At 52.3% G+C, this 22,048-nt stretch overlaps 1 protein-coding gene across 1 annotated transcript; it reads right to left on the reverse strand.

Moving 5' to 3' along the window:
* Positions 1-245: 245 nt before the first annotated feature.
* Positions 246-20,696, reverse strand: LOC118902147 (keratin, type II cuticular Hb5). The gene is made up of 9 exons (XM_036866161.1): positions 20,277-20,696; positions 18,407-18,615; positions 17,788-17,848; positions 17,552-17,647; positions 16,744-16,908; positions 16,352-16,477; positions 15,726-15,946; positions 14,948-14,979; positions 246-755 (listed from the first exon to the last, which is right to left on the reverse strand). Exons 1-9 carry the CDS (start codon positions 20,694-20,696, stop codon positions 646-648), a joined length of 1,440 nt encoding a protein of 479 aa, XP_036722056.1. The 3' UTR covers positions 246-645.
* Between the last annotated feature and the right edge of the window lie 1,352 nt (positions 20,697-22,048).

A 22,048-nucleotide genomic window follows, 5' to 3' on the forward strand; every position in this document is an offset into this window, starting at 1 on the left:
AAAACCAGTCAGAAGAATAAGTCCCCAACTACCCCAGACCCAGAGGCATGACCGAGGTGGCAGGTTGGCACTGCCTGTCCAGGGGAGGCTGGAACCATTTGGGGACATGCCCTGCAGGTGCACAGGTTGAGAGCAGGCCAGAAGCACCCCAGTCCTCAGGCCACCTCCATGGGCTGGGGTGCTCACCCGTCGGTGGACAGGGGCTCACTCCCAGAAAGCAACACATCACAGCACAGAAAGCGGAGCCCTCAGTTTATTGGAAAAACGGGGGACAAGAGGCCAGAGAGCTGGGGGAGGCGGTCCAGCAGTGCTCCTTCCTGGGAAGGAGAGCCCTTCTTCCTGGGCAGGGCCAGAGGCCCAGACAGTGGAAGGGAGGGGTCCCTTCCCACGCAGTATCCCCTTCCAGTGGGAAAAGAGGAGCAGAGAAGTGGCCGATGGGAAGGAGAGTGTGGTGTATTCTCAGAACGAGGGGGACAGCTACCGAGGCGCCACTGTTCTCAGCTGGCAGTGGGGGCAGTGGAACGTCTGGCAGGCAGAAGGGGCCTCTCTGGCTCTCCCTGGGGGCCACCTAGCACCTCCCCAGGTCGAAGGAACCCCCTCCGCAGGTGTTGCTGAGCTGGCCGCAGGGCGTTCACAGGCCGGTGCTCACCTCCAGGTTCCTGCTGCAGGGGCGCTGCAGGTGTTGCCCGTCACCAGCTGGGAGCCCGACATGCAGAGGTCCCCACAGACGACCCCACCCTGGGAGCTGCTGACACCTGCGGGGACAAAGGCAGCGTCAGGAGGCCTGGCTTGTGGCCACCCCATCTGGCCACCTTCCTTTGGCCTCTCTGATATGTCCAACCCTCCGGGGAAAGACACAAGGGCCTTCAGTTCTAGTTCTGAAGGTGTGGAAGGAACCTTAGTCTAGGAGTCAGGAGCCCTGGGTCCTGGTCCTGGTCCTCGCGCTCTGTGGGCAGGCCAGCTCAGAGCCGGAGGCAAGGAGCACGGTGGCCTGGGAAATCCACGGCTGAGAGCGAAACTGAAGGAAGGTGGCCAGCCCTCGAAGCTGGAACTGGTGAGCATCTGGACGGTTCTCAATGCACATGCAATGGTTACGTGAGATTAAGTCTCGGTCAGATGCTGAGGGATGCAAGATGGCGGGCCTTCCACGAAGCATTTCTCTATCACCACGTTGGTAATTGTGCCTCTGTCCTCCGATCCTGCACATCTGCCCCAACCCAGCAAGCTCAGTATCAGATTGGACCCTTCACTGAGGGTCTTTGTGTAGACACACCCACCTCTTTGGGTTGGGGGAGCTGTGAGTGTACCCAGCCCCCTGTCCTGATGGGAGATGACGGTAGCACGGACTCCAGAGATAACAAGCATGGTTGGAAGCTCAGCTCTGCCACTTACTAGCTTTGTGACCCGTGACAAGTGATGTTTCCCCAGGTTCCTTACCTGTAAAATATGAACGGCAATCCAGGCCTCGCTGGGATGCTGGGAGGATGAGGCGAGCGCCGAGAGGCAGGAGGTGCTCCCCCACCCTGAGTACTTCAACACGGTGACTGGTCTGGGTTGCATGCGGCCAGCAGAACCTTGCAAAGGGACGGTGAGCATCGGCTGTGAACTGTCATCCTTGCGTGAGCAGAAAACAGCCCACAGCCCTGCAGCTTTACGAGGCAATCATGGCCACCTTAGAGAGCTTGAATTAGAGCACCTATTTGTAAATGGCCCGGAACAGAGAAAATTGAGACAGGGTGAGGCCCTTGAAAACAGCCGTAGACAGGAAGCTGACAAGGGGACAGCAGCAGCTTGACAGGCTGCTCTCTTCCACCTGGGCTCCAGGCTGGATCGGGTCCCGCCCTCACCACGGGCTATAAAGGCTCTGGCCGAATCCCAGGCTGGTTCAGTCGCCAAGGCCTGTGCCTGCCCTTCACACGGCTGGCCTGAGTTGGCCTGGGGGCTGACCTGGCCCCGCTGCCTGGAATGACAGCTTGCCCTGTAGCTCTGGTCCTCTGATGCCTGCCTACCTCCCTGGGTTTGCGAGCACCACCGGGCCTTATTCATAACCGTGTGGCTTTCTGGTGGTAACCTGCCTGTCTGCCTGGCTTGTGACCCGTGCATGCCCTGACTTGTGTCATTTCTTCTGGTCTTAATATCCACGAGCCTTTTACTTTTTGGTCCCTTCTTCATGGGTTTTTGATAAACAACTCTGTGATGAGCATTCACAAATATATCTTTGTGCACATCTCTAATAATTTCTTTAAAATAAATTACTGGAGGTAGAATCACTGGGCTCAAGAGGACTATCCTGGCCCTGGCTGTGCCTGTCTGCTGTCTGGCTGTGGAAGCGAGGAGGCTGCTGCAGTGAAGTAGAGGATTTGAGAGTCAGGAGGTGTGGATGCAAATCCCATTTCTGACTCTGACTAGCTGCGTGACAAGCTAGTCCCTCTCTGTGTGCCTTGCTTCTTCGTCTGAAAAGTGAGGATTGGAAGATTGGCCTCCTGGGCCTCAATAAGGATGAAACGAGATGGTCTTTGTGAAAGCACCCGAGGCTGAGCCTGCATCGCCTGTGACCCAGGATGGGGACTGCCTCCCCTTTGCCTGCTTTGTTCTCCAATCTTGCCGCCTCCAGTTTTGCCTTCTTGACCTTGAACTTGCAACACACTGAGGCCTATGGCCTGGAGCTGATAAATCGTGGCACCTTCACATACTCCACCACTGTTTATTCTGTCCTCCAGGAGCTGACTGCTTAGTCAGGTAGATTCAGAAATAGGTACAAGTTAAACGGGTAATAGACACCTATTTTTCAAGGCAGTTTGTGATTGATTGTCAATTACCTGACAAAGTGCCTCTCTCGTCTGTTTCAGGGGCTGAGCTCACCTTGAGCTGGTGTAATCAGGGAGGCTCTGTGGGAAAGGTCAGGCTTGAGCTGGGTTTTGAAGGGTGGGAAGGGCTTGGAAAAATCGGAAGGGTGGAGGCATGGCCAGGCGAAGAAAGGCAGAAAAGCCCAGAACTATTCAAAGGGCAGTAGATGAGCACTGGTGGAGCTGAGAGGGTGTCAGACCTAAAGGATGAACTTCGGGCTCATTCCAATGAAGACTGGGAGCAAGACAAGGACATCCTCTCAATGCCATGCTTGACATACTGGCCAAGCGCCTGGCCAAGAAAATAAATATGCGCAAGTATTAGAAGAGATAGGACTGGTATTATTTGTAGACAATGGGATCAGCTACATAGAAAACACAACAAAAATCAACCAATAGACTCTAGAAATAATAGGATGAGTTGAGCAGTGCTTCTAGTTACAAGGTCAACTTACAAAAATTAAAAGTGTTTTTCTGTATCAGTGGCAACCAATTGGGAAATAAATAGAAAAATAAAGATACCATTCCTAAGAGTGATAAAAACAGTGAAGTAGTTGTGATATAGCAACAAAGTATTCATAGTCATTATGAAAAACAGTGTAAGGCTTTATTATAAAAAATACAAGAAAATCTGATTAAGTAGAATTATATCATATTCAGACATAATTTGGCCTGATATTCTAAAGATATCAATTCCCTCTAATTTATAAGTATAATGCAATAAAATTCCATCTGAATTTCTTTTGAGGGACTTGATAAGATCAATATAGTTTTTATGCAAAAAAACAAAGTCCATTTATAGTAAAGTCAGTTATGAAAAAGGAAAGCAATATTCAATATACTGTAATAAACCATAATGGAAAAGACTATGAAAAAAAAAAGAAAAGGAAAAGGAAAGCAAAGAGAAAGTCTGAGGATTCGAGAGCCACAGTAATAAAAATGTCTAGTACCTGTGTAGGAGCAGGTAAATGGACCATTGGACCACTGGAACAGAAGAGAGAGCTCAAAACAGGCCCTTTGATGTAAGGTAAACTTAGTATTTGATGAAGGTAGCAACAAGCAAAGGGCTGTTTATTCAGCTGGTGAGAGTAGTAAAAATAGACCCACTGTATGGAAAGCCTATGTAGAGCCAAAGTCCAATTTGTACTCTATACCATGGGGGACCTCAGATGAATGCAAGGCCTGGGCATGAAAGATGAAAGTATAAAGCAAACAGAAGAAAATGTAAGAGAATATCCTTGTAACTTAAGGGTGGGAAAAGACTTCTTAAGCAAACCTTACAAATCAAAACCACACAAAAAATTTTAAAAATCAAAACCACGAGATAACAAAATAGATTGTCATGATCACATCAAAATTAAGAATTCTACTTCAATGAAAGACTATAAAGTTAACAGGCAGTTGATAACCTGGAAAATTGTGGATTTGGTTCGCATTTCCTTGATGATTAGTGATGTTGAACTATTTTTTCTTATCTCTGTTAGCCATTTATATGTCTTGTCTGGAGAAATGTCTATTCAAGTCCTTAGACCATTTAAAAAATTGGGTTAATTTTTTTTGTCTTTATTTTATTTTTTTGCTATTGAGTCGTAGGAGTGCCTTACACTTTCTTAAGCTGGGCAAAAGGAAGGAGCTATAGTTAGTGTGTGGGGAACTTGTTCCAACATGCTGACCTCAGTGGGCCAAGGAATGAGACCCCATACAGTGGCCTCTGAGAATCTGGGCTTAGCACTAACTAATTGGGTAGGTCAGGGCAAGTCACAACGTCTCTGACTCTCATCTGACTTCTCTCTGACTTCTTCATCTCCATAATGGAAATAACGATGCCTGTTCTGACAAGCTCAGGGGTAACTTCATGGTCAAATAAGATACCATCTGCGAAAGTGCCTTGTAAACAGCAACAGTATAAAAATGTAAGATAATTATCTTATATTAGTGTTAGTCCGATTCTAGTGCTAACATTTCCTTCCCCTAATGGCTCACCATGGACTTGAGTTTTACAATAAGGTGGTTTAAGAAATGAAGGAAAAAGCTCCAAATGGCTGTGATTTCCCTGCCTAGGTAATTTAAAGGTTGACCATTTTGAATGGAGGTGAACTGGGATGACCAAGGCCATGGGAGACCCACCAGGGTTCCCACAGCCTGCACTCTTCTCAAGCCCCTTCCCTCCTCTCCTTCCCTGCAGTGCGGCAAGCTGGAGGCCACCATGGCAGAGGCGGAGCAGCAGGGCGAGGCGGCCCTTAATGATGCCTGCTGCAAGCTGGCAGGGCTGGAGGAGGCCCTGCAGAAGGCCAAGCAGGACATGGCCTGCCTGCTCAAGGAGTACCAGGAGGTGATGAACTCCAAGCTGGGCCTGGACGTGGAGATCACCACTTACTGCAAACTGCTGGAGGGCGAGGAGAGCCGGTGAGGACGGGTCCAGGGTCACTTCACATCCCCACTCTGGGCTAGAAGAGTGCCTCACTGACTCATCTCCAGGGAGAGAGCATTCAAACTGGCAAAGTCTCTAGAGCTCTAGAGAGTCCCGCTATTTCCCCATTCTCAGATAGGGAAACTGAGGCTCAGAGAGGGGAAGGGCTCGTCCAAGATCGCAGCTAGCTAGTGGCTAAGCTAGAACTACATCAGCCTCCCAGCTAGCACTCCAGCGATCTCTCTCCCTTCCTGCATTGCCCCTCCAGCTGCACCTAAAGCTCGTTCCCAGGTAACTATGCTACCCTGTTGGCTGAAAGGGTGTTTCTGCAGTCACATCTCAGTGGGTTGTGAAAGCTGCAATCATTCAGAAGGTTTGTTAAAGGCCATTCGATTTAAGATGCACAGACAAGGAATCCTATCAACCTGGATAGTCTGGGGTTCAGGACCAGCGAATAGACAGGAGCAGCGCAGTATCCTTGCCCAGGAGGGAAGACAGGGACAGACACAAATCCATCCATCCTCCAGGTGACTGGGCTTAGTGTCCCAGGGAGGATGTCAGAGGCTTCTCAGGGGAGGAGGTAGAGGAGCTAAGGGGGCAGGAAAGGGACAGGACACTTCAGGCTGTGCTGACAGTTTGAGCCAAGAATCAGGGTCAGGTGGAGTCAGCATGGGAGGGAGCAATGTGGATTTACACATCGGATGGTACATGGGCCTCTAGCCTTGGGTGGCCACGTCATTATTGCCTCTGAGTTGGATCCCATCCCAGGGAGCAGGCTAGGCCAGGGAGTAGAGTATAGAGGTTAAGATCACAGGCTGTGAGCCAGATCCCCTGGGTTCAGATCCCAGCTCTACACTTACTAGCTTCGAACCTTTATGCCTCTGTGTCCTAATAGTGTCTGTAAAACAGATAATCATAAAATCCACAGCTTCAGGCTGTTGCAGGGATTCAAAGGGTTAACGGAACATAGTAAGTGTACGTAGAAACAGATTATTATCAGAATTAGAATATCTTTATCCAGGGTGGCCGGGCAGGGCTGCACCCATGGAGAGACTCTTTATTAACCTGGGTAGTGTTAGAAATCTGACAAGAGTGGCACCCAAAGCAGCTGGCCATGACTGACCAAAGCAGGGAAACTTTTCTGTCCATTTCCTCAGGCCTTTGAGTGAAGCCACCAGCACAGTCTTCCCCTTTGCACCCGTAAGTCCCTAATCCACCTGCCAGCACTCAGTGTGGCTCTCGGCATTTGCACCGTGAAACTTACTTTCATTACGGAAATCATCATTAGTGTGTTGATAACTCGATCATATAATGAATGATGCAGCGTTCCCTACACATGAGATTTTAAAAGGCGGTTTAGTATATTTGCGTATGGTGGCCACTGCCCTTTTAATAGACCTTCTCCTTTTGCATATAACGTGTGTAATTAGATTATACAAATAATGCTCACTGCAGAAAACACAGAAAATAAAAGCAGGCATAATCACTCAACTTGGAGATAGCTGCTGCCAGTATTGTGGCCCAACAGGCACCGTGATGGGCATTTGCTAGAATAGAATCTTCTGGAAGGGCACAGTTCCGAGACTGTGGTAAAGCCAGGTTCACGTAGGAGGAAGGTGAGCTGGAAGCATATATCCCCTGAGAAGCTGTGGAGTGGAGAAGTGTTCTGAGTCAGGAAGAATGAATCAGAACAGAGCTTTCCTGGAGGAAACGTTTTGAAGCTGGGAATTTTTTAAAAAGGGGGGGAGACATAGAACAGAAAGTACAGGTGTTTATGAAGAGTGCAAGGTCCTGGTATAATGTCTCATCATAACGAAATGTTTATAGTGCTCACAGCAAACCCTTACATCAGATTTACTGCATGCCAGGCTCCGTCTGCAGGCACTTTACACATGGAGCTTATAACAATCCTATGAGGTGGTATTATCATCCCCATTTTAGAGCTGAGGAAACTGAGGCACAGAAAGGTTAGGTGACTTGGGCAAGGTCACCCAGCTAGTAAGTGGCTCAGCCAGATTTGAGCTCAGGCAGCCTGGCTCTAGGGTCCAGGCTCTTAACTACCACACTCTCCAGCCTCCCTCCCTCCCTCTGAATTTATCAAGTCAGGTGCGTGTCTGGGGTAACATTTAAAAGCGTGAGATAAAAATGGATCCATTTGGATGCTAGGAAGCTATTTCCTACCCAGAGGTGTCCAGTTCGGCAGTAGCTGCTCCCATCACCTTTGTCCCTAGCACAGGGACAAGGAGTGTGACCCCACCCCACCCTACCCCTACTTTTCAGCACCCCGAGTTTCCATGGCCGAGAAGCAAACACGGCATAAAGTGGCCTTTTGGATCCTGCAAACTAACATTCCCCTGTCCTTTGGGGATCCCCAGGAGCAGTGCTAGCCCTGATCCTTCTGCAGCAGGCCCCACCCCTCATCTCTCCCCTTCCCCGCTTCAGGATGGAGGAGGACAGGCCTGCTTCAAGAACAGAGGAGCCAGGTGCTAACCGCTCACTCTCCTCTCCCCTGCAGGGTGTGGGAAGGCATGGGTTCCATCAATACCTGTAAGTTTGGGGATGTGGGTGGGCATGGTTCTTTGGGGGTCAGTGGCCTTAATATCGGGTTTCCTCTAACTGGTGACGGAACCTCTGTCCACAGGGCACTAGATGAGGGAGCTGATAGAAATGGATGGTCCAAAATATCTGGCCCCTACATGGATCCATCTGGAGCATCCATGAAGCCTAAGCTTATGCATGTGGCAAATTCGGACCCGCTAATTGGTTCTGCAAAAGTCACCCAAGTCTTTCAGCCACACAGAATACTCCTCAAGTGGTACGATGTTTTATGAGAAAAAAACATGGGCTGTGTATTCTGATCAGTTGGGGCTACTGAAAGTATCTCTTAAATCTGTATCTTTAATAATTCAGTGTGGATGCAGCCCCTAGCCTAGGTGTCTATCTGTTCCCCTCACCTTTCCAGCAACCATATTTCTAGATGATTCCTCTCCTGTGATCAGTCAGTTTTTGCCTAAAGATTTCAACATTGCAACATTAGTCAAGTAGATTTAGGTGTCCAACTTGCTAATCACACTCCTTCAAGAAGATGGCAATGGGTTTAGCTTTTCCTGTAGTTTAAAAAGATTCATGTCACAGGTCCATTACCATGTGAAGAGAGTTAATCACTGGTTCCAGAAAAATTCTGGGTCACACCATGTCTGGAATGGAAGAGAATTCAGACCTGCTGTCTCCTTACAGGTGTGAACCGTTCCCAGGGTGTCATGGTCTGCGGGGACCTCAGTTCCACCATCCCTCGTGGCCTGGAAGGCATGGCCATCGGCAGCAGTGCCCTCTGCTCCCCCTCTGTAGTGGGGGCCTGTTCCAGTGTGAGATCTATGCGGTTTGCATAGTGCTGGGTGGGACTCTGGACAGATGGGGTCTGACGGGGCGAGGGTGGAAAGTGGAGGAACGGGGAAATCTTTTCTCTCTCAGGCCCAAATGTCAGTTTAGAGATTGCCCCTCGCTGGGAAGCCAGAACTAACTCTCCAGTTTCCTTCTCACTGGAGTTATGATTTACTCTTTGACTGTCAACCCTGGGTTTGGCATTCTTGCCACCTCCATTGATTCTCCCCTCGCTGTGGTCCAGGAAAGGATGTAAAGGCTTTTTGATATAAATTGCTTAGTCATTTTCTTCCCCAACTAACTTCAGGTTAGTAGACATTTACTAAGAACTGACTGTGTGCCAGGCCCTCTGGGTAGGGACCCAGATAGGGGACGGCAGTGCATGGGTGCACCCTTGTGCTTTGCCCTTGGACGAGGGGCTCTGTATAGCCCCTCAGTGTTGAGGGGGCAGCAGGGGAAGTGGGGCTGGGGCTCTGGGAGTCCCTTCGCTTGATCTGAGAGATTGTATGTTCCCAGGGCATCCCCCAGCTATGCATATGTCAGGATGGAAAGACTGAGGCTAATCTTCCCAGGTTTTTATTATTGGTGATTTGGAGTTTTATTGTATTTGGGTAATTCCTGTACGGCTCCTTCTCTCTTTTGGTGTGTGTGATTAAATGTCATGGCAGAGATTTTCTCTTAGCAACCAGGTCAGTGCCTGCGCCCTTCCTTGTTTTCCCTGATTGTTTCAGTGCTTCTCCAAGTGTGGTCCATGGACCACCAGGATCCCCGAGGGGCCGGGGGTGAGGGGACTTGTTAAATATGCAGATGCTGGGCTCCACCCAGAACTACTGAATCAGAAGTTCTGGGGATGAGCCCAGGAATCTGAATTTAAACAAGCTCCCAGGTGACTCCTATAAGAACTAAAGTTTGAGAGTCACTGGTTTGTGAGGGTGGCTCAGATAATTTGGCCATTGAGGTGACTTTCTCTCTGATTCTCACAGGATCAGATTCATCTCTTTGCCATTCTCCTCTGACTTTGTCAAAAGGTCAGAGCCAGTATGGGCCACCCACGCCGGGTGAGGTGGGGACAAAGGCAGAAAAGAGGAGGAGAATGGAGTCTGTGCTCACAAGTACCAGCTAAGTGTCTGGCGCATCATGTATGTATTTCATCCATTGCTCACAGCAACAGTATTATCTTCATTTCACAGACAAGGAAATTAAGGTCCCGAGAAGTTGATAACTTTATTAAGGTCACACAGCTAGTCCAGGATCCAAACTGAGGTCTAGGGAATGTCAATGTTCATATACTTTCCACTGCCTTGCCTTGGTTGTTCCTTGAGAATAAAATCATGGTGCATCAGAATGCTTCCGGATGAGGGGTTCCAACTGATCCTACCTTACAACACTCCAGAGATAAGGGGTGGAAGGTGACATAAAAGAACCTCCTGGAAATGTTTGTAGAAACATCTCCCCACAGCTTCTGCTCTCCAAGAATCTTGGATAGACCTTATTATGGGGCAGCTCACACATGCCTCTTATGTGGGGATCCAGAATTAAAACTCAGACTTCTGGTGGGAGGACATTTTCCCTGATGGCCTGGACACAGACAGTTGACTGGGGACCTCTGTCTCCGGCCTATTCCTGAATTGACAGTCCCCAAGAAGTCCCACCAGGGAAGTCTGTTCAGAGTCCCCTCAGATGCAAAGGGTGTCCCTCCTGGATGTGATAAGATGGAGAGAGGGGTTTCTGGTGGACAACCTTCTTTCACTTGTTTTATAGGAAAAACTCTTACTTCTCTCACCTTATGTTATTTGGGATTTATAAAAAGGGATTTAAAAAAAGACCTGATTGGGTAGAAGATATTTTGTCACAAGAATACATATTTGATCTCAAGATATAGAAAAACCTTTGAGTAGTTCTCCCTGGCAATGCCAGGGATGACTTCAGAAGGTGTCCCCAAGGGGCACATTGGTCCCCTGGGACTCTGGGATCTTTCTCCAGATCTTTCTTCATGTGGTGTCCCCCTAGTCTCTGCCTCCTGGGCTTAGAGGGTCCTGCAGGAGCACATCTTGGGCACAGCATGGTCTGGATTCCACCAAGTTTGAGCTGGGGAGAAAATCAGGTTCAAAAGGCCACTAGATCTGCTCTGCGGAGGGAAAGGCGTTGTACCAGGATCGGGCTGGGGAAGGGGAGGTGGTAGAAATGGGGGAGGGTCTACCTCTCCTTTCTGATGGTGGTGGTGGAGGGTGTGTATATGCATATTTGTGCCTCCAGTGTTTCCTCCATATTTAATGCAAAAGCTCATCTTCTGAGTGCTCCCTTGACCCACTCCCCTCCCAGGCTACTTGCCTCTCACCACCACTCTTCAGTAGCACCAAGGGTATAAGAGCGGGGTATCCAGACAAGAGGTGATTCCCAGATGGTCATTTCCAATGTCCCTGTCCATTCCAAAGAGGGTTACACTTTGTGATTTCCTTGATCATGTGGTTACCCTGCATTTCTCACCATGCTTGGTTCGGGTGGGTAACAGCTCCAGTTTGTACTTCCCGAGATCCCAAGGACTGAAGCAGGGAACAGTTGGCAACACCAGGACCGGGAGAAGGAGCAGCCTGGGTGTGGGTGTTTGTGAGGATGGTCCAAAGCAGAGGGGATTTGAGACTTGGTGGAAGAGCGCTTGTGGCCTCCGAAAGGAATGAAGAAGACCCCAAAGCCCAAGCTTACCTGATTTTTGAAAGCACTATATTCCATACTTCCTTATCCTTTGGAGATCCTGTGTATTTCGGGGAGGGGCATTGAATGTTTGCACAGGAGTAGAATATGGATAGAAGGTCTGATTTTCTCTTGATGGGGGTCTCATCTTGGTTTGTGGAGTTTCAAAAAAAAAAAAAAAAGAGCCCAGGAAAGAGCCCTGGAGCCACTGACATGGGCCTACTTTATTGTCTGGGCCCCTTGCTCTTCTGGCTTGTTCTTGATTGAGAGATTCAGACCACTTGACTTCTCCTTAAAATTTATTTTTTTCTAATGAAACTTTAATCCTCAGTTACTCTTGGAGTGTACCGTTTCTGCAAGGAATAGCTCTTTTCTCAGGAGAGAGCTGTGGGAGACCCAGAATCCTTTGAAAAGAGAAGAGCTTGCTCTGCATTTTTGCTGTTGGCTGCAAGGAGGGTGGTCGGGAGAGGTTTCTTCTTCATGCCGATGGCACCTCGGGCTGCCATGCACACAAAATATGGAAACTTATTAAAAAGCTTATCGATACCTCCCAGCTCCTGGTTGTTTGAGTTTTCAATGCACGGTGTCATACTTTTGGGTACCAGGTTGGGCATTTTAGTTATGCCTGGCCCAGACCCAAGGTAACATCAAGGTGTTTTCCCCAAGCACAGACTCACTGCACAGGCCCCCAGGCTGACGTCCAGAGCATGCAGGCCACTTCTTGCCCAGCGTCTCTCTGAGACATGGCACAGCTGATGCTCAAATTTTGATCTCCTGACGTTTCAGCCCTGGAGATTTAACCTTTCCTGTGGATGAATGATGTGCCTTAAACTGAATGTTGGCCTGTTGTGAGTATGACCATGCCCTTGAAGCCCAGAGAGATGGTAGAAAGAAGGAGAGGGGGCCAGAAACTTGGAGGAGACCTGTCTGGCGTCAGCTGGCAAACCTCAAACAGCAGCAGCCAAAGCACTCGGGAGAGGCCTCCAGTGGAGTTATAGCTCTTTGGGTCTGAGATGAGGATTCATCAGAATGCACAGGCCCTTAACATCTCCTCCCAGGGACAGGCTGGGGGATGGGGCAGCAGAGGAGGCCGGCAGGGGGACATCTGCCTGGAATAGTGATGGCCAGTCTGTTCTCCTAATGGAGAAATGGAGGTGAGTCCAAGAGGGCTGATGTCTACACCTCCTGCTCTACCAGCTGCCTGAGTTCATCCAACCATCTCAGGCCTGACATGTTCTGGAGCCCCATCCTGGGACTTGGTTGGGGGTCAAAGCCAGGAGGAGACGCTTCCTACTCTCCAGGAACTTCCAGCTTGATCCAGTGTCCAGACACACCCAGTGACATCCCTGGCCAGGAGCCACAAAGAAAGAACCAGAGATCCTCAGGGTTTGAGACACTGTGGGGCAGGAAGCGGGGGATGTGTGTGTGTGTGGGGAGGGAGGGTAGGGAAGGGGGGCAGAGGGAGTGCTGAGCAAAGGCAAATGGGAGGAGGGGTGTGGGGTAGCCTATGTGTCCAGTGGCCTCAGGCGGCGGACTTGTCTCCATTGGGTGGAACCTGCATCTGGGAAGGTGAGCATCTGGGTGGAGGGGTTGCACAGGGCAGAGGAGCGGGTGGGGAAAGGGGAGATGGGGGAGCCTGTGTTTGATATAAGGAGCACATGCATATGCTGGGAAGTGGTGTGAGCCAGTCAGTAGGGGATGAGAGCTATGAGTTTGGCATTCTGGCTGCTGGGGAGGGGAGGGGGGTTTGTGGGGTGCGGATGGGGAGAAAGAGGTCATGTGGGGATCTGGAGCTGTGGTCCAGGCCTGAGGGGTCTGAGCTGGAATCAGGCTATGGAAGTGGATGGGAAGAGGCAGAATCACTGGAGGGCTGGGAGACACTGCACGGGGTTGGAAAGGACTGGCCAGCTGGAGATGGGGCCAGAGGGCTCCGAGTTGCAGGCACAGAGACAGTGTTCTTCACAAGATCACATGTCTTTGCATGGCAGCAGCATTTATTAAAACAAGGATTGAGACAACCCAGAAGGCGAGGCACCCACAGACAGTCATAGCGAGAGGGAGACCCAGGCAGTGGCCTCACCTTCTCCATCCCACCCACTCAGCATTGGACAGATCCCTCCTGCACCGGCAGGGGGTGACCTCGGAGCAAACATGGTGTTTTCTTTGAAATGTATAAAGGTGTATTGAATAGCGAGACCTGTCCAAAGTCAAAAGAATTCCCCCCATAATGGGCCTCTCAACTGGGAGGTCACAGGAGGAGTCTGGCTGGAACAGGTTAACCCAGAAGAAGGCAGTCAGTTAGAGAGACAACCAAACACAAACAGAAATAACCAAGGGGCAATTCTTTCCTGCAGAGACCTTCCCGGCCAGGAGAGGGGAGCTGCTGGAAGTGGCGGGGTGCTGCTTCCTCTCTGATTCTCAGGTTGTGGGAGACCAGGCTGGATACTTAGGCTTATTCCTTGTGCCAGGAGAAGGCCAAATTTTCACAATGTCCAGCGGCCCTGGGTGACCGGTAGGGTCCCAGAGAGCCTGGTGAATAATACAAATTGGCCACTGGTATTTAGGAGTTAAATCGGAATTGAGTAAAAGGGCTGGGAATGACTCTCTCTAACTGAAGCCTGTTGGAGAACCAGGAAACAAGTCCCTAAAATGAGAAGGTGGCGGAGAGCAGTGGAGGGTCTTTCCCTTGGAGGAACACGTGGAAGATTCTGGCAGCAAGCACACATTTTCCATTCACACACCATTCCGTGCCCGGGGGACGCAGGCGGGGCCTCGGACTCTAGGCAAAGCAGCCGGACCTGCTCCCGCAGTTGAAGCTGGAGATGCGGGGCTGACAGGGGGCGCAGGAGTCGGGCGCCATCAATCACTGTGATGCTGCCCCCAGTGGCCACGGGGCCAGAGGCAATCTGGCGGCTTGGGGTGGTGCTATACATGTGGGCCCCCAGGTGACTCCACCGCGGGAGCTGCTGACGCCTGTGGGAAGAGAGGGGACAGGAAGGGCTGAGTGGCCTGTTGTGATGTCACCAACCCCAGGACAGGCCCTAAGGGGCTTCTGCACCGCAGGACCTCCCTCCTCCTCAAAGGGGTTTAGTGGTTCATAACTCAGACCCTGTTCTCCTCAGCATCTCAGCCTTCTAGGGCAGGGGTCCCCAACCCCTAGGAAGCGGGCCACATAGCAGGAGGTGAGCCGTGGGTGAGCAAGCGAAGTGTCATCTGCTGCTCCCCATCACTCCACCATCATCCCCCTGCACCCTGCCTCCATGGAAAAATTGTCTTCCACGAAACTGGTCCCTGGTGCCAAAAATGTTGGGGACCGCTCTTCTTGGGCACCTGGGCGAGAAGGAATCGAGGACCCCTACACTCAGAGGGGCAAAGCTACTGTGTCCTTATTACCCTGGCCTGCAGTTCACATCTCCACCAGTGGATGGCGCTCAACTATGCCTTTGTTTAGTGCCTCCAGGGAAGAGTGGGGGTGGGGGGGGAGGGGGAGAGGGGGGGCATGAAAGGCCCCCTCCCTCCCAGGCCTGGAACATTCTGGGTTTAGTGGGTTAGGCTGTCAGGTTCAGATTTGCCCATCAACAAAGCCATTTTTCTAGGGGTGTTTCAAGCGGGTACTTACAGACATTCACAGAGCCCACACCTTCGCACAGCCTAAGGGGAAAGAAAACTCCGTTAACTGTGGGCGGTGAGCTGGATTCCCTGAGGCAGATGGTTGCTTGGGCACAGAGAGGGCCTTCCAGATCCAACCCCCAAGAGGCAGGAAGTGCTCCCCCAAAGTCTGTATTAAATGCTCACTCTCTAACTATTCTCTGACCACAGAGACAAGGCCTTCTGATTTTCAGCAGAGGTGAGTGAGTTTATGAACTCCACCCATTGCCTCCAATCTGAATGACTTGGCCCACCCTGGATAGTGCCGATCGGGCTCACAGAAAGGAGAGTCGAACTGAATGCAGCAGCGTGTGTGAAAGGGCTTGATGCCCAGGAAGAGCTACAGCCATAGGGTGCATCCTTACAATGCACCCACCTCCGGGGCAGGCCAAGCTTCAGTCTCCTTTAGGAAGCTACTGGAAGACAATGGATTTTAGAGCCACATGTCTTGGGTGCAGGTCCTGGCTCTTGTGCTTGCTAACTGTGTGGCCACGAGAAAGTCACTGAACGCTGGGCCTTATTTCCTTATCTTTGGATGGGAAAAATGATACCTACCTCGCTGGACTGTGAGGGTTAAAATGAGCACCTAGCACAGGCCTAATAAGCATTCAGTAAATTATCATTATTATTGAAGCTTGAGCTGTACTAGCAGCGGGCAGACATACAGCTCACACTTGGGCTCAGCGAAATTCACCGCCAGGGGGCCAGGGCCTCCTCCTTCTAGACCCCGAGGTCTTCCTTAACCCCACCTGTGCTCCTCGCCCTCCAGCAGGCGCCTGTAGGTGGCGATCTCGATGTCCAGGCCCAGCTTGGAGTTCATCACCTCCTGGTACTCCTTGAGCAGGCAGGCCATGTCCTGCTTGGCCTTCTGCAGGGCCTCCTCCAGCCCGGCCAGCTTGCACTTGGCGTCGTTGAGGGCCGCCTCGCCCTGCTGCTCCGCCTCGGCCACGGCGGCCTCCAGCTTGGCCCGCTGTGGGGAAGGAGATGTGAGGACGAGCATGAGAGAGAGAGAAGGTGCAACTTGGCTCCCCTGAGCTGAGGGAGCTGGGGCAAGGGTCCCAGAGAAAAGGTAGGTTAACTACCTATAAACAGGTAGTTAATGGGACTATGAACACGAGGGAGGAATGGGCACTTTTCACCATCTCTCCTCGGTGGCGTTGCAGGGTGGCCAGGGAGGGGGACGTCAGTGACACGGCTCATCCCAGCTCCAGTGCAGCATGATGTGCCAGGGGCCCTGCCCTCTCTCTGGACCCCTGCTTCCTCACGGGCACACTCTGAGGCCTGATTAGGGCCAGACCTTTGCTCTCCTGCTGGCAAAGGGCCTGGTGCTGCAGTCTGCCTGTGCTGGGTATTCAAGCTCTCCCGGAACCCATACCTGGCACTTAGCATTTTCAATCTCGGCCGTCAGCCTCTGGATCATGCGGTTCAGCTCGTTGATCTCCTCCTTGGTGCAGCGCAGGGTCTCCCTGTGCCGGATCACCGTGGCCTTCATCTCCTCGCACTTGGGGGAAGCAGAGATGTCCCTGAGGCTCAGGATGGGGCATCCCATCCATTCAGGACCACACGGATGATCGTGCAGGTTGTGCAGTGCTCAGCCTGTGCAGCCAGACATGGCAGCCCCACCCTGACGCCCAAACTGAGATCTGTCAGTCCTTTTCTTACCATCCCTAAAGATCAAAATCCCCAGACAAAAGAAGCCTTTTCTAATATACACCTCGCATCCTTCCCAGTGCCATGTCTAGGAGGCAGGTGCCCTGGGCCACTCACCTTGCTGCGGTACCAGGACTCAGCCTCAGCCCGGCTGCGGCTGGCAACATCATCGTACTGAGCCTTGATCTCAGCGACGAAACAGTCCATGTTCAGGTCCCGGCTGTTGTTCATCTTGACGAAGACTGAGGTGTCTGAGATGTGGGCGTGGAGGACCTGGAGCTCCTGGGGGGCCGACAGCCAATGCATTTGTTTCTGGTGCCTTGTCTGGGCCACGTGCTCCAGCCCTGGGGGCCATGTCCACTCCCTGGAGGGGGCACTGGTCATGTATGATACATGACTCCCACTCCCTTTCATTCACACACAGGTACGTCATAAGACAGTAAAGCTGAGAGGGGCTTTGGAGGTCAGCTGGGGACAGCCCACGACTTAACAAAGGGGGAAACTGAGGCCCAGCATGTGAAAAAGGCCTGACTCAAAGGGAGCTGGGGTCTGAATGCCGGGACTAGTGATCTGTCCAGGAATTAAGACCCTCTCTCTAACTGGAAACCCACCCTACCCACCTCCCACATACACTCTTTCATATCCATGTAGAGACCAACACGCACAAAGGCCAGCACACAGGCACACACGCTGCAACACCCCAGGGCTCGCCGGCACAGAGAGGCCCAAGCACGCTCGAGCGCCACCGTCCTTGGGGCTTACCTGCACGTGTCTGTGACAGCTACACGACAGGCCCCTCTTGCATGTGCGTGCATGTTCTTCACATGCTTCCATCACTCAGGGGGCAAACGTGCACACAACACCTCCCCCCAGTCCCCACGCCTTCCCTCCCCCCTTCCTGGCTGGTTGGCAGGGCCCTCCTCACCTCGTCATAGAGGCGCTTCAGGAAGCTACACTCCTCCACCAGGGCCTCCACGTTGGCCTCCAGGTCTGACTTCTGCAGGTAGGCGCAATCCACGTCCTGGCAGTGGGGCGAAGAGGAGGGGGCATGCATGTGGGAAGAGGCCCCCGGAAGGTGCCTCTGGGTCGGTGTGGTGACCCACCACGGTGGAGGCCACCAGAGGGTGCCCCTCCCTCCCTGCCCTGTGACCAGCCCCTCACCTTCTTTAGAACCACGAACTCATTCTCTGCTGTGGCCCTCAGAGCCACTTCCTCTTCATACCTGGGGGTGGGGGAGACAGGGGCCGGGGCTTGGCAACCATCTCAGCTCCTGGGCAAGCTCTTCCGGGGCTCAGAAGGGATGAACTCTGCAAATGTCATCTTGTCCTCTCCTTGGTCTATTTTGTGCATTGTTCGTGGGCCAGCCCTGTCCCAGCCTGGCTTATTCCACCCCACTCCTGCTGCCTCTGGATGAGTAACACTCCATCCCCCAAGTCTAAAATCATCTTTGCATCCTAGATCCAAAGAGAGGTGGTGCCACGGGCAGGAAGGGCACGGAGCCCGTGTCATGAAGGTGAGCAGGAGTGGGAGGAACAAGAAAGCTCTAGAACCCCATTGGGTTTCCTTACTCCCCCGAAAACAGCTCTAAGACTCAACGGGCCTCCACGGGGTTGAGGTGGAGCCAAAGAATCTGAAAAAACCTAGGCCCCTACTGAGCATCCCCTTGGGTCCCAGGCAGCCCCTGTTGATAGACAGGCAGGAATCTTAATGAAGCTGCTTCAAGAGGCTTGTGGGAGGAGCTTTCCCACTGCCCCTGTTATTCTGGGTCGGGCGCACTCACTTCTTCTTGTAGCCCTCCAGCACCTCCTGCATGTGGTTGAGCTCCGAGGCCAGCCTCCCATTGTCAGCCTCCACACACTCAGCCTCCCGCCTCAGCGTCTCGATGTAGCCGTTGAACAGGGGCTCCAGGTTGCTCTCGGAGCACTGGCGGTTCTGGTAGAACTGCCACTTGGTCTCCAGCAGCTTGTTCTGCTGCTCCAAGAAGCGCACCTGCCGCCCAGGGTGGGAGAAAGAGACTCAGGAGGAGGCTGGGGAGGTGCCTGCCTCCCCAGAGCTCTCTCTCCCTCTGCTCTGATGTTCTCTGAACAGCCAGGGCCAGGCGAGGGCTGAGCCATGGAGTGTCTGCGACTCAGCGGGCCTTGCTCCCAGCCCGCAAGGGAGGCACTGTGCGTGTGAGTGCCCCCGGCTTGAGGCCAAGGGTCTGATTCAGCTCCCAGGTCTGCCACTGTAACAGCAAGTTGTCTAACCTCTGGGTGCTTGGTTTTCTCATTTCCAAAACAGAGATGATAATAATACCTTCCTTAAAGTTGTGAAAACTGACCAAGTTACTACATGTAAAGTGCTTAGAACAGTTTCGGACACACAGTAAGTGCTCAATCAGTTGAACTATGACTTGTTCATTACTAGTCATTCTTCATTTATTCATTTATGCAACAAACATTTATTGAATATTTCTATGTGGTGCCAGGACTTGTGCTAAGATACACACACACACACACACACACGCACATCTTTGTCTATGTCTGTACCTATCAATCAATTTTATTCAATTCTCACAACCCTTTGGGGGGAGATCTTATTTCTCCTATAGTACAGAAACGGAAACAGAGACCCCAAGGTATGAAATGACTAACTTACTGTCTCATAGTTAGTAAGGAGTCAGGATCTCATGTCCCTTGAGTCCCCTTCACTTGCCTGTCACCATAGTCTGTCTAAGCTGCTCACTGAACCCTCAGCTTCAATCTGTTATTCAAAAAATAAAGATGATATTTTACTCTATTGAGTCATGTTGAGGATTAACTGAGATCACTAAAGAGAAAGGGATAATAAGAAGGTACCCCTGTTGCCCCCGATCCCAGACCCCAGAGCCTGGTCCTACTTCCTCAGCTGGAGTAAGGCCTCACCGACACAGTAGGAGCCGACATGAGGGGAGACGCAGAGGTGGCCTTTCTGAGAGGCAGCCTCAGGGCAGTTCTGGGTTTCTCAGGCTCTGCCCTGGTGGGCCTCCTCCCGCCAGCCTGGCGGCCCTGCCTTCCCCATTCCCAGCTCTGCATCCATGAAGGAGGCTGCCAAGCCTGCTTGGTTAACTGTCACACCTCCTTGCCCACTACTGTCCTTGGAAAACAACGCTAACAGCTAACGTTTATCAAGCACTTACTGTGTGCCAGCACTGTCCCTGCATGAACCCCGTGAATCCTCACACCAAGCATGTGAGGCCGGTTCTGTTAGGCGGACAAGCAGCCCGCCTGAGGACTCGCGTGGCGGAGGGGCAGAGCGAGGGTGGGGAGGCGGCGTGGCTCTGAGCAGCAGCCTAAGCACTTCCGGAGCTGCCCCAGCACAGGAGTCGCCTCTCCCCACTGTCTCCCGCTCCTCCGGTACCCAGAGCCCTGTGTTTCAGCGGCAGCTCTGATATTCCCACGCTGTCTTGTCTCGGGAAACACACACACTTTATAGACTATAGACTCGATTTCTGGACCGCAGTGGGTGTCCGAAATACTTTTGCAGGAATTAAACGAGAAGACGGATCCTTCCGCGCACATTGGTCTGCATTTCTCTCCCGCTGCTGGCTGTCGTGCTGGCTCCCCTACAGATCCTCCCGAGGGGGAGGGCAGGGCTGGGGCCGTCTCTGGACCATCCCAGGCCTCACTGACCTTGTCGATGAAGGCAGCGAACCTGCTGTTGAGACACTTGATCTGCTCCTTCTCCTCATGCTTCACACACTGCGCGTTGGGGTCGATCTCCAGGTTGAGGGGCACGAGGAGGCTCTCGTTGACCGACACGGTGGTGATGCAGGGCGGGCTGGGGCCGCACACGCCGCCGGAGCGGTACCCGAAGCTGCGGCCGCAGGAGCCGGCGCGGAAGCCGCCCACCGCTACGCGGGGCGCACAGGAGCCCAGGGCTGAGACGCTGCGGCTGCCGAAGCCCGTCGGCCCCCGGTAGCAGGACACCCCTCGGTAGGGGGCAGCGCTGATGCAGCAGCGGCTGCCAGTTTGGGGGGCCACAGCTGAGCACGAGCTGAAGGTCCTGGTGACCCCACATCCTGGGCTGATCCTGTAGGAGCGGCAGGTCATGGTGCGGGTCTGATCGGATGGAGGCTGAGCGCGCTGGGGTGTCGAGGGCGGCGGGTGCGCTGCTTAGGATACTTCTGGCTCCTCTGATCCTCCCTGGTCCTTTTATTGGTGGGGAGAGCTGGGGTTGGCTGCATGAAAGGAGTGAAAAGTCATTTTATGTTGTTTATTGGCTTGGGGAGTTTGCCAGCAACTCCCCAAGGACTCGTCTTAAAGGTGAGCTCAGCGGCAACTCTGGGCCTCCCTAAAAGTATTGAAGATGTTATTAGGGATACTGTGCGTTTGCACTTTTCATCTTCAAAGCTCATTTATGTACATTAGGTAATTAATTTTCTCACAGTCTCCCTGTGAGATGGTCTCCACCCACACCTGGAGGCGGGTTTGAACTCCACAACAGTCTGAGGTGGCTGGGCATGGGGTAGGGGCTGGGGCCACTGTCTCCAGGGAGAAGTTCCAGGGTCCCAGGTTGGGTGAGACCACCAGCGGTCCTCACCTCTGTCCTCTTGGCTCCACACTGAACACATTCTCAAGTACATCGATGTGTTTCAGGGGCTGATAGATCAGGTGAGTCCAAACCCACTCAGGCAGCATTGCTTGGAGGTGGTTCAGGTCCAGAGGGGCCATTTTGACCATGCTCCCTGCAGAACAGAGGGCTGGAGCACGTGGTCTCTTAGAACCTTCTGGATTCCGCCCTAGAAGGTTCTGTTCCAGAGCCCTCATTTCTCACCCGCAAAATTGCAACTCTCAGTGGCCACAGTGGCGGCCCCTTGTGGATAAGGGGGGCGCCTCCCTTTAGCCGCTTTTTCCCACTTGGCTGAAAGGATGGCAGAAGCCGGGATAACCTCGCTGCTACGGTCTTGCTCTGGACACCGTCCCTGGGCTCTTTAAGAAGAAACAGGTCCTGTGAGTCTCACTTCCTTCCAAGACCACCAGCCAGGGCAGGGGCTCATCCTGTTTGTCAGCCCCAGAATTGTCACCCCTAGAAGAACATTCAGAGACTGCTCTGCAGAGATGGGGGTGGGAAGGTGGCTTTTTTCTATCCAAGGACACTGTGATTTCTGGCTCCTGGGGGCTCTGAACTCTTGGTTCCTTCTAACATCCCTGCATCCCTGTGTGTCCTGGGGCCATTTATTAGGATAATGATGGATAGCCTTTAATGTTCATTGAGCACAGACCTGGGGATGCGGTCGGTGCTGAGGGAGGATAGCCAGGCCCCTGAGGGGTCAGGAACTTCAGGAAGAAGGGCTGAGGAACTTCTTCTGAGGGTGACAACCCCTCCAGGGAGCCTCCCAGAACCGAATGCTGTCCCTGTGCCACGGTTCCCTGAATCCTCCCTCAGATGCCCCACGTTCCGT

The sequence above is a fragment of the Balaenoptera musculus genome, chromosome 10 (assembly GCF_009873245.2).
Source record: "Balaenoptera musculus isolate JJ_BM4_2016_0621 chromosome 10, mBalMus1.pri.v3, whole genome shotgun sequence".
Taxonomy (NCBI): Eukaryota; Metazoa; Chordata; class Mammalia; order Artiodactyla; family Balaenopteridae; genus Balaenoptera; species Balaenoptera musculus.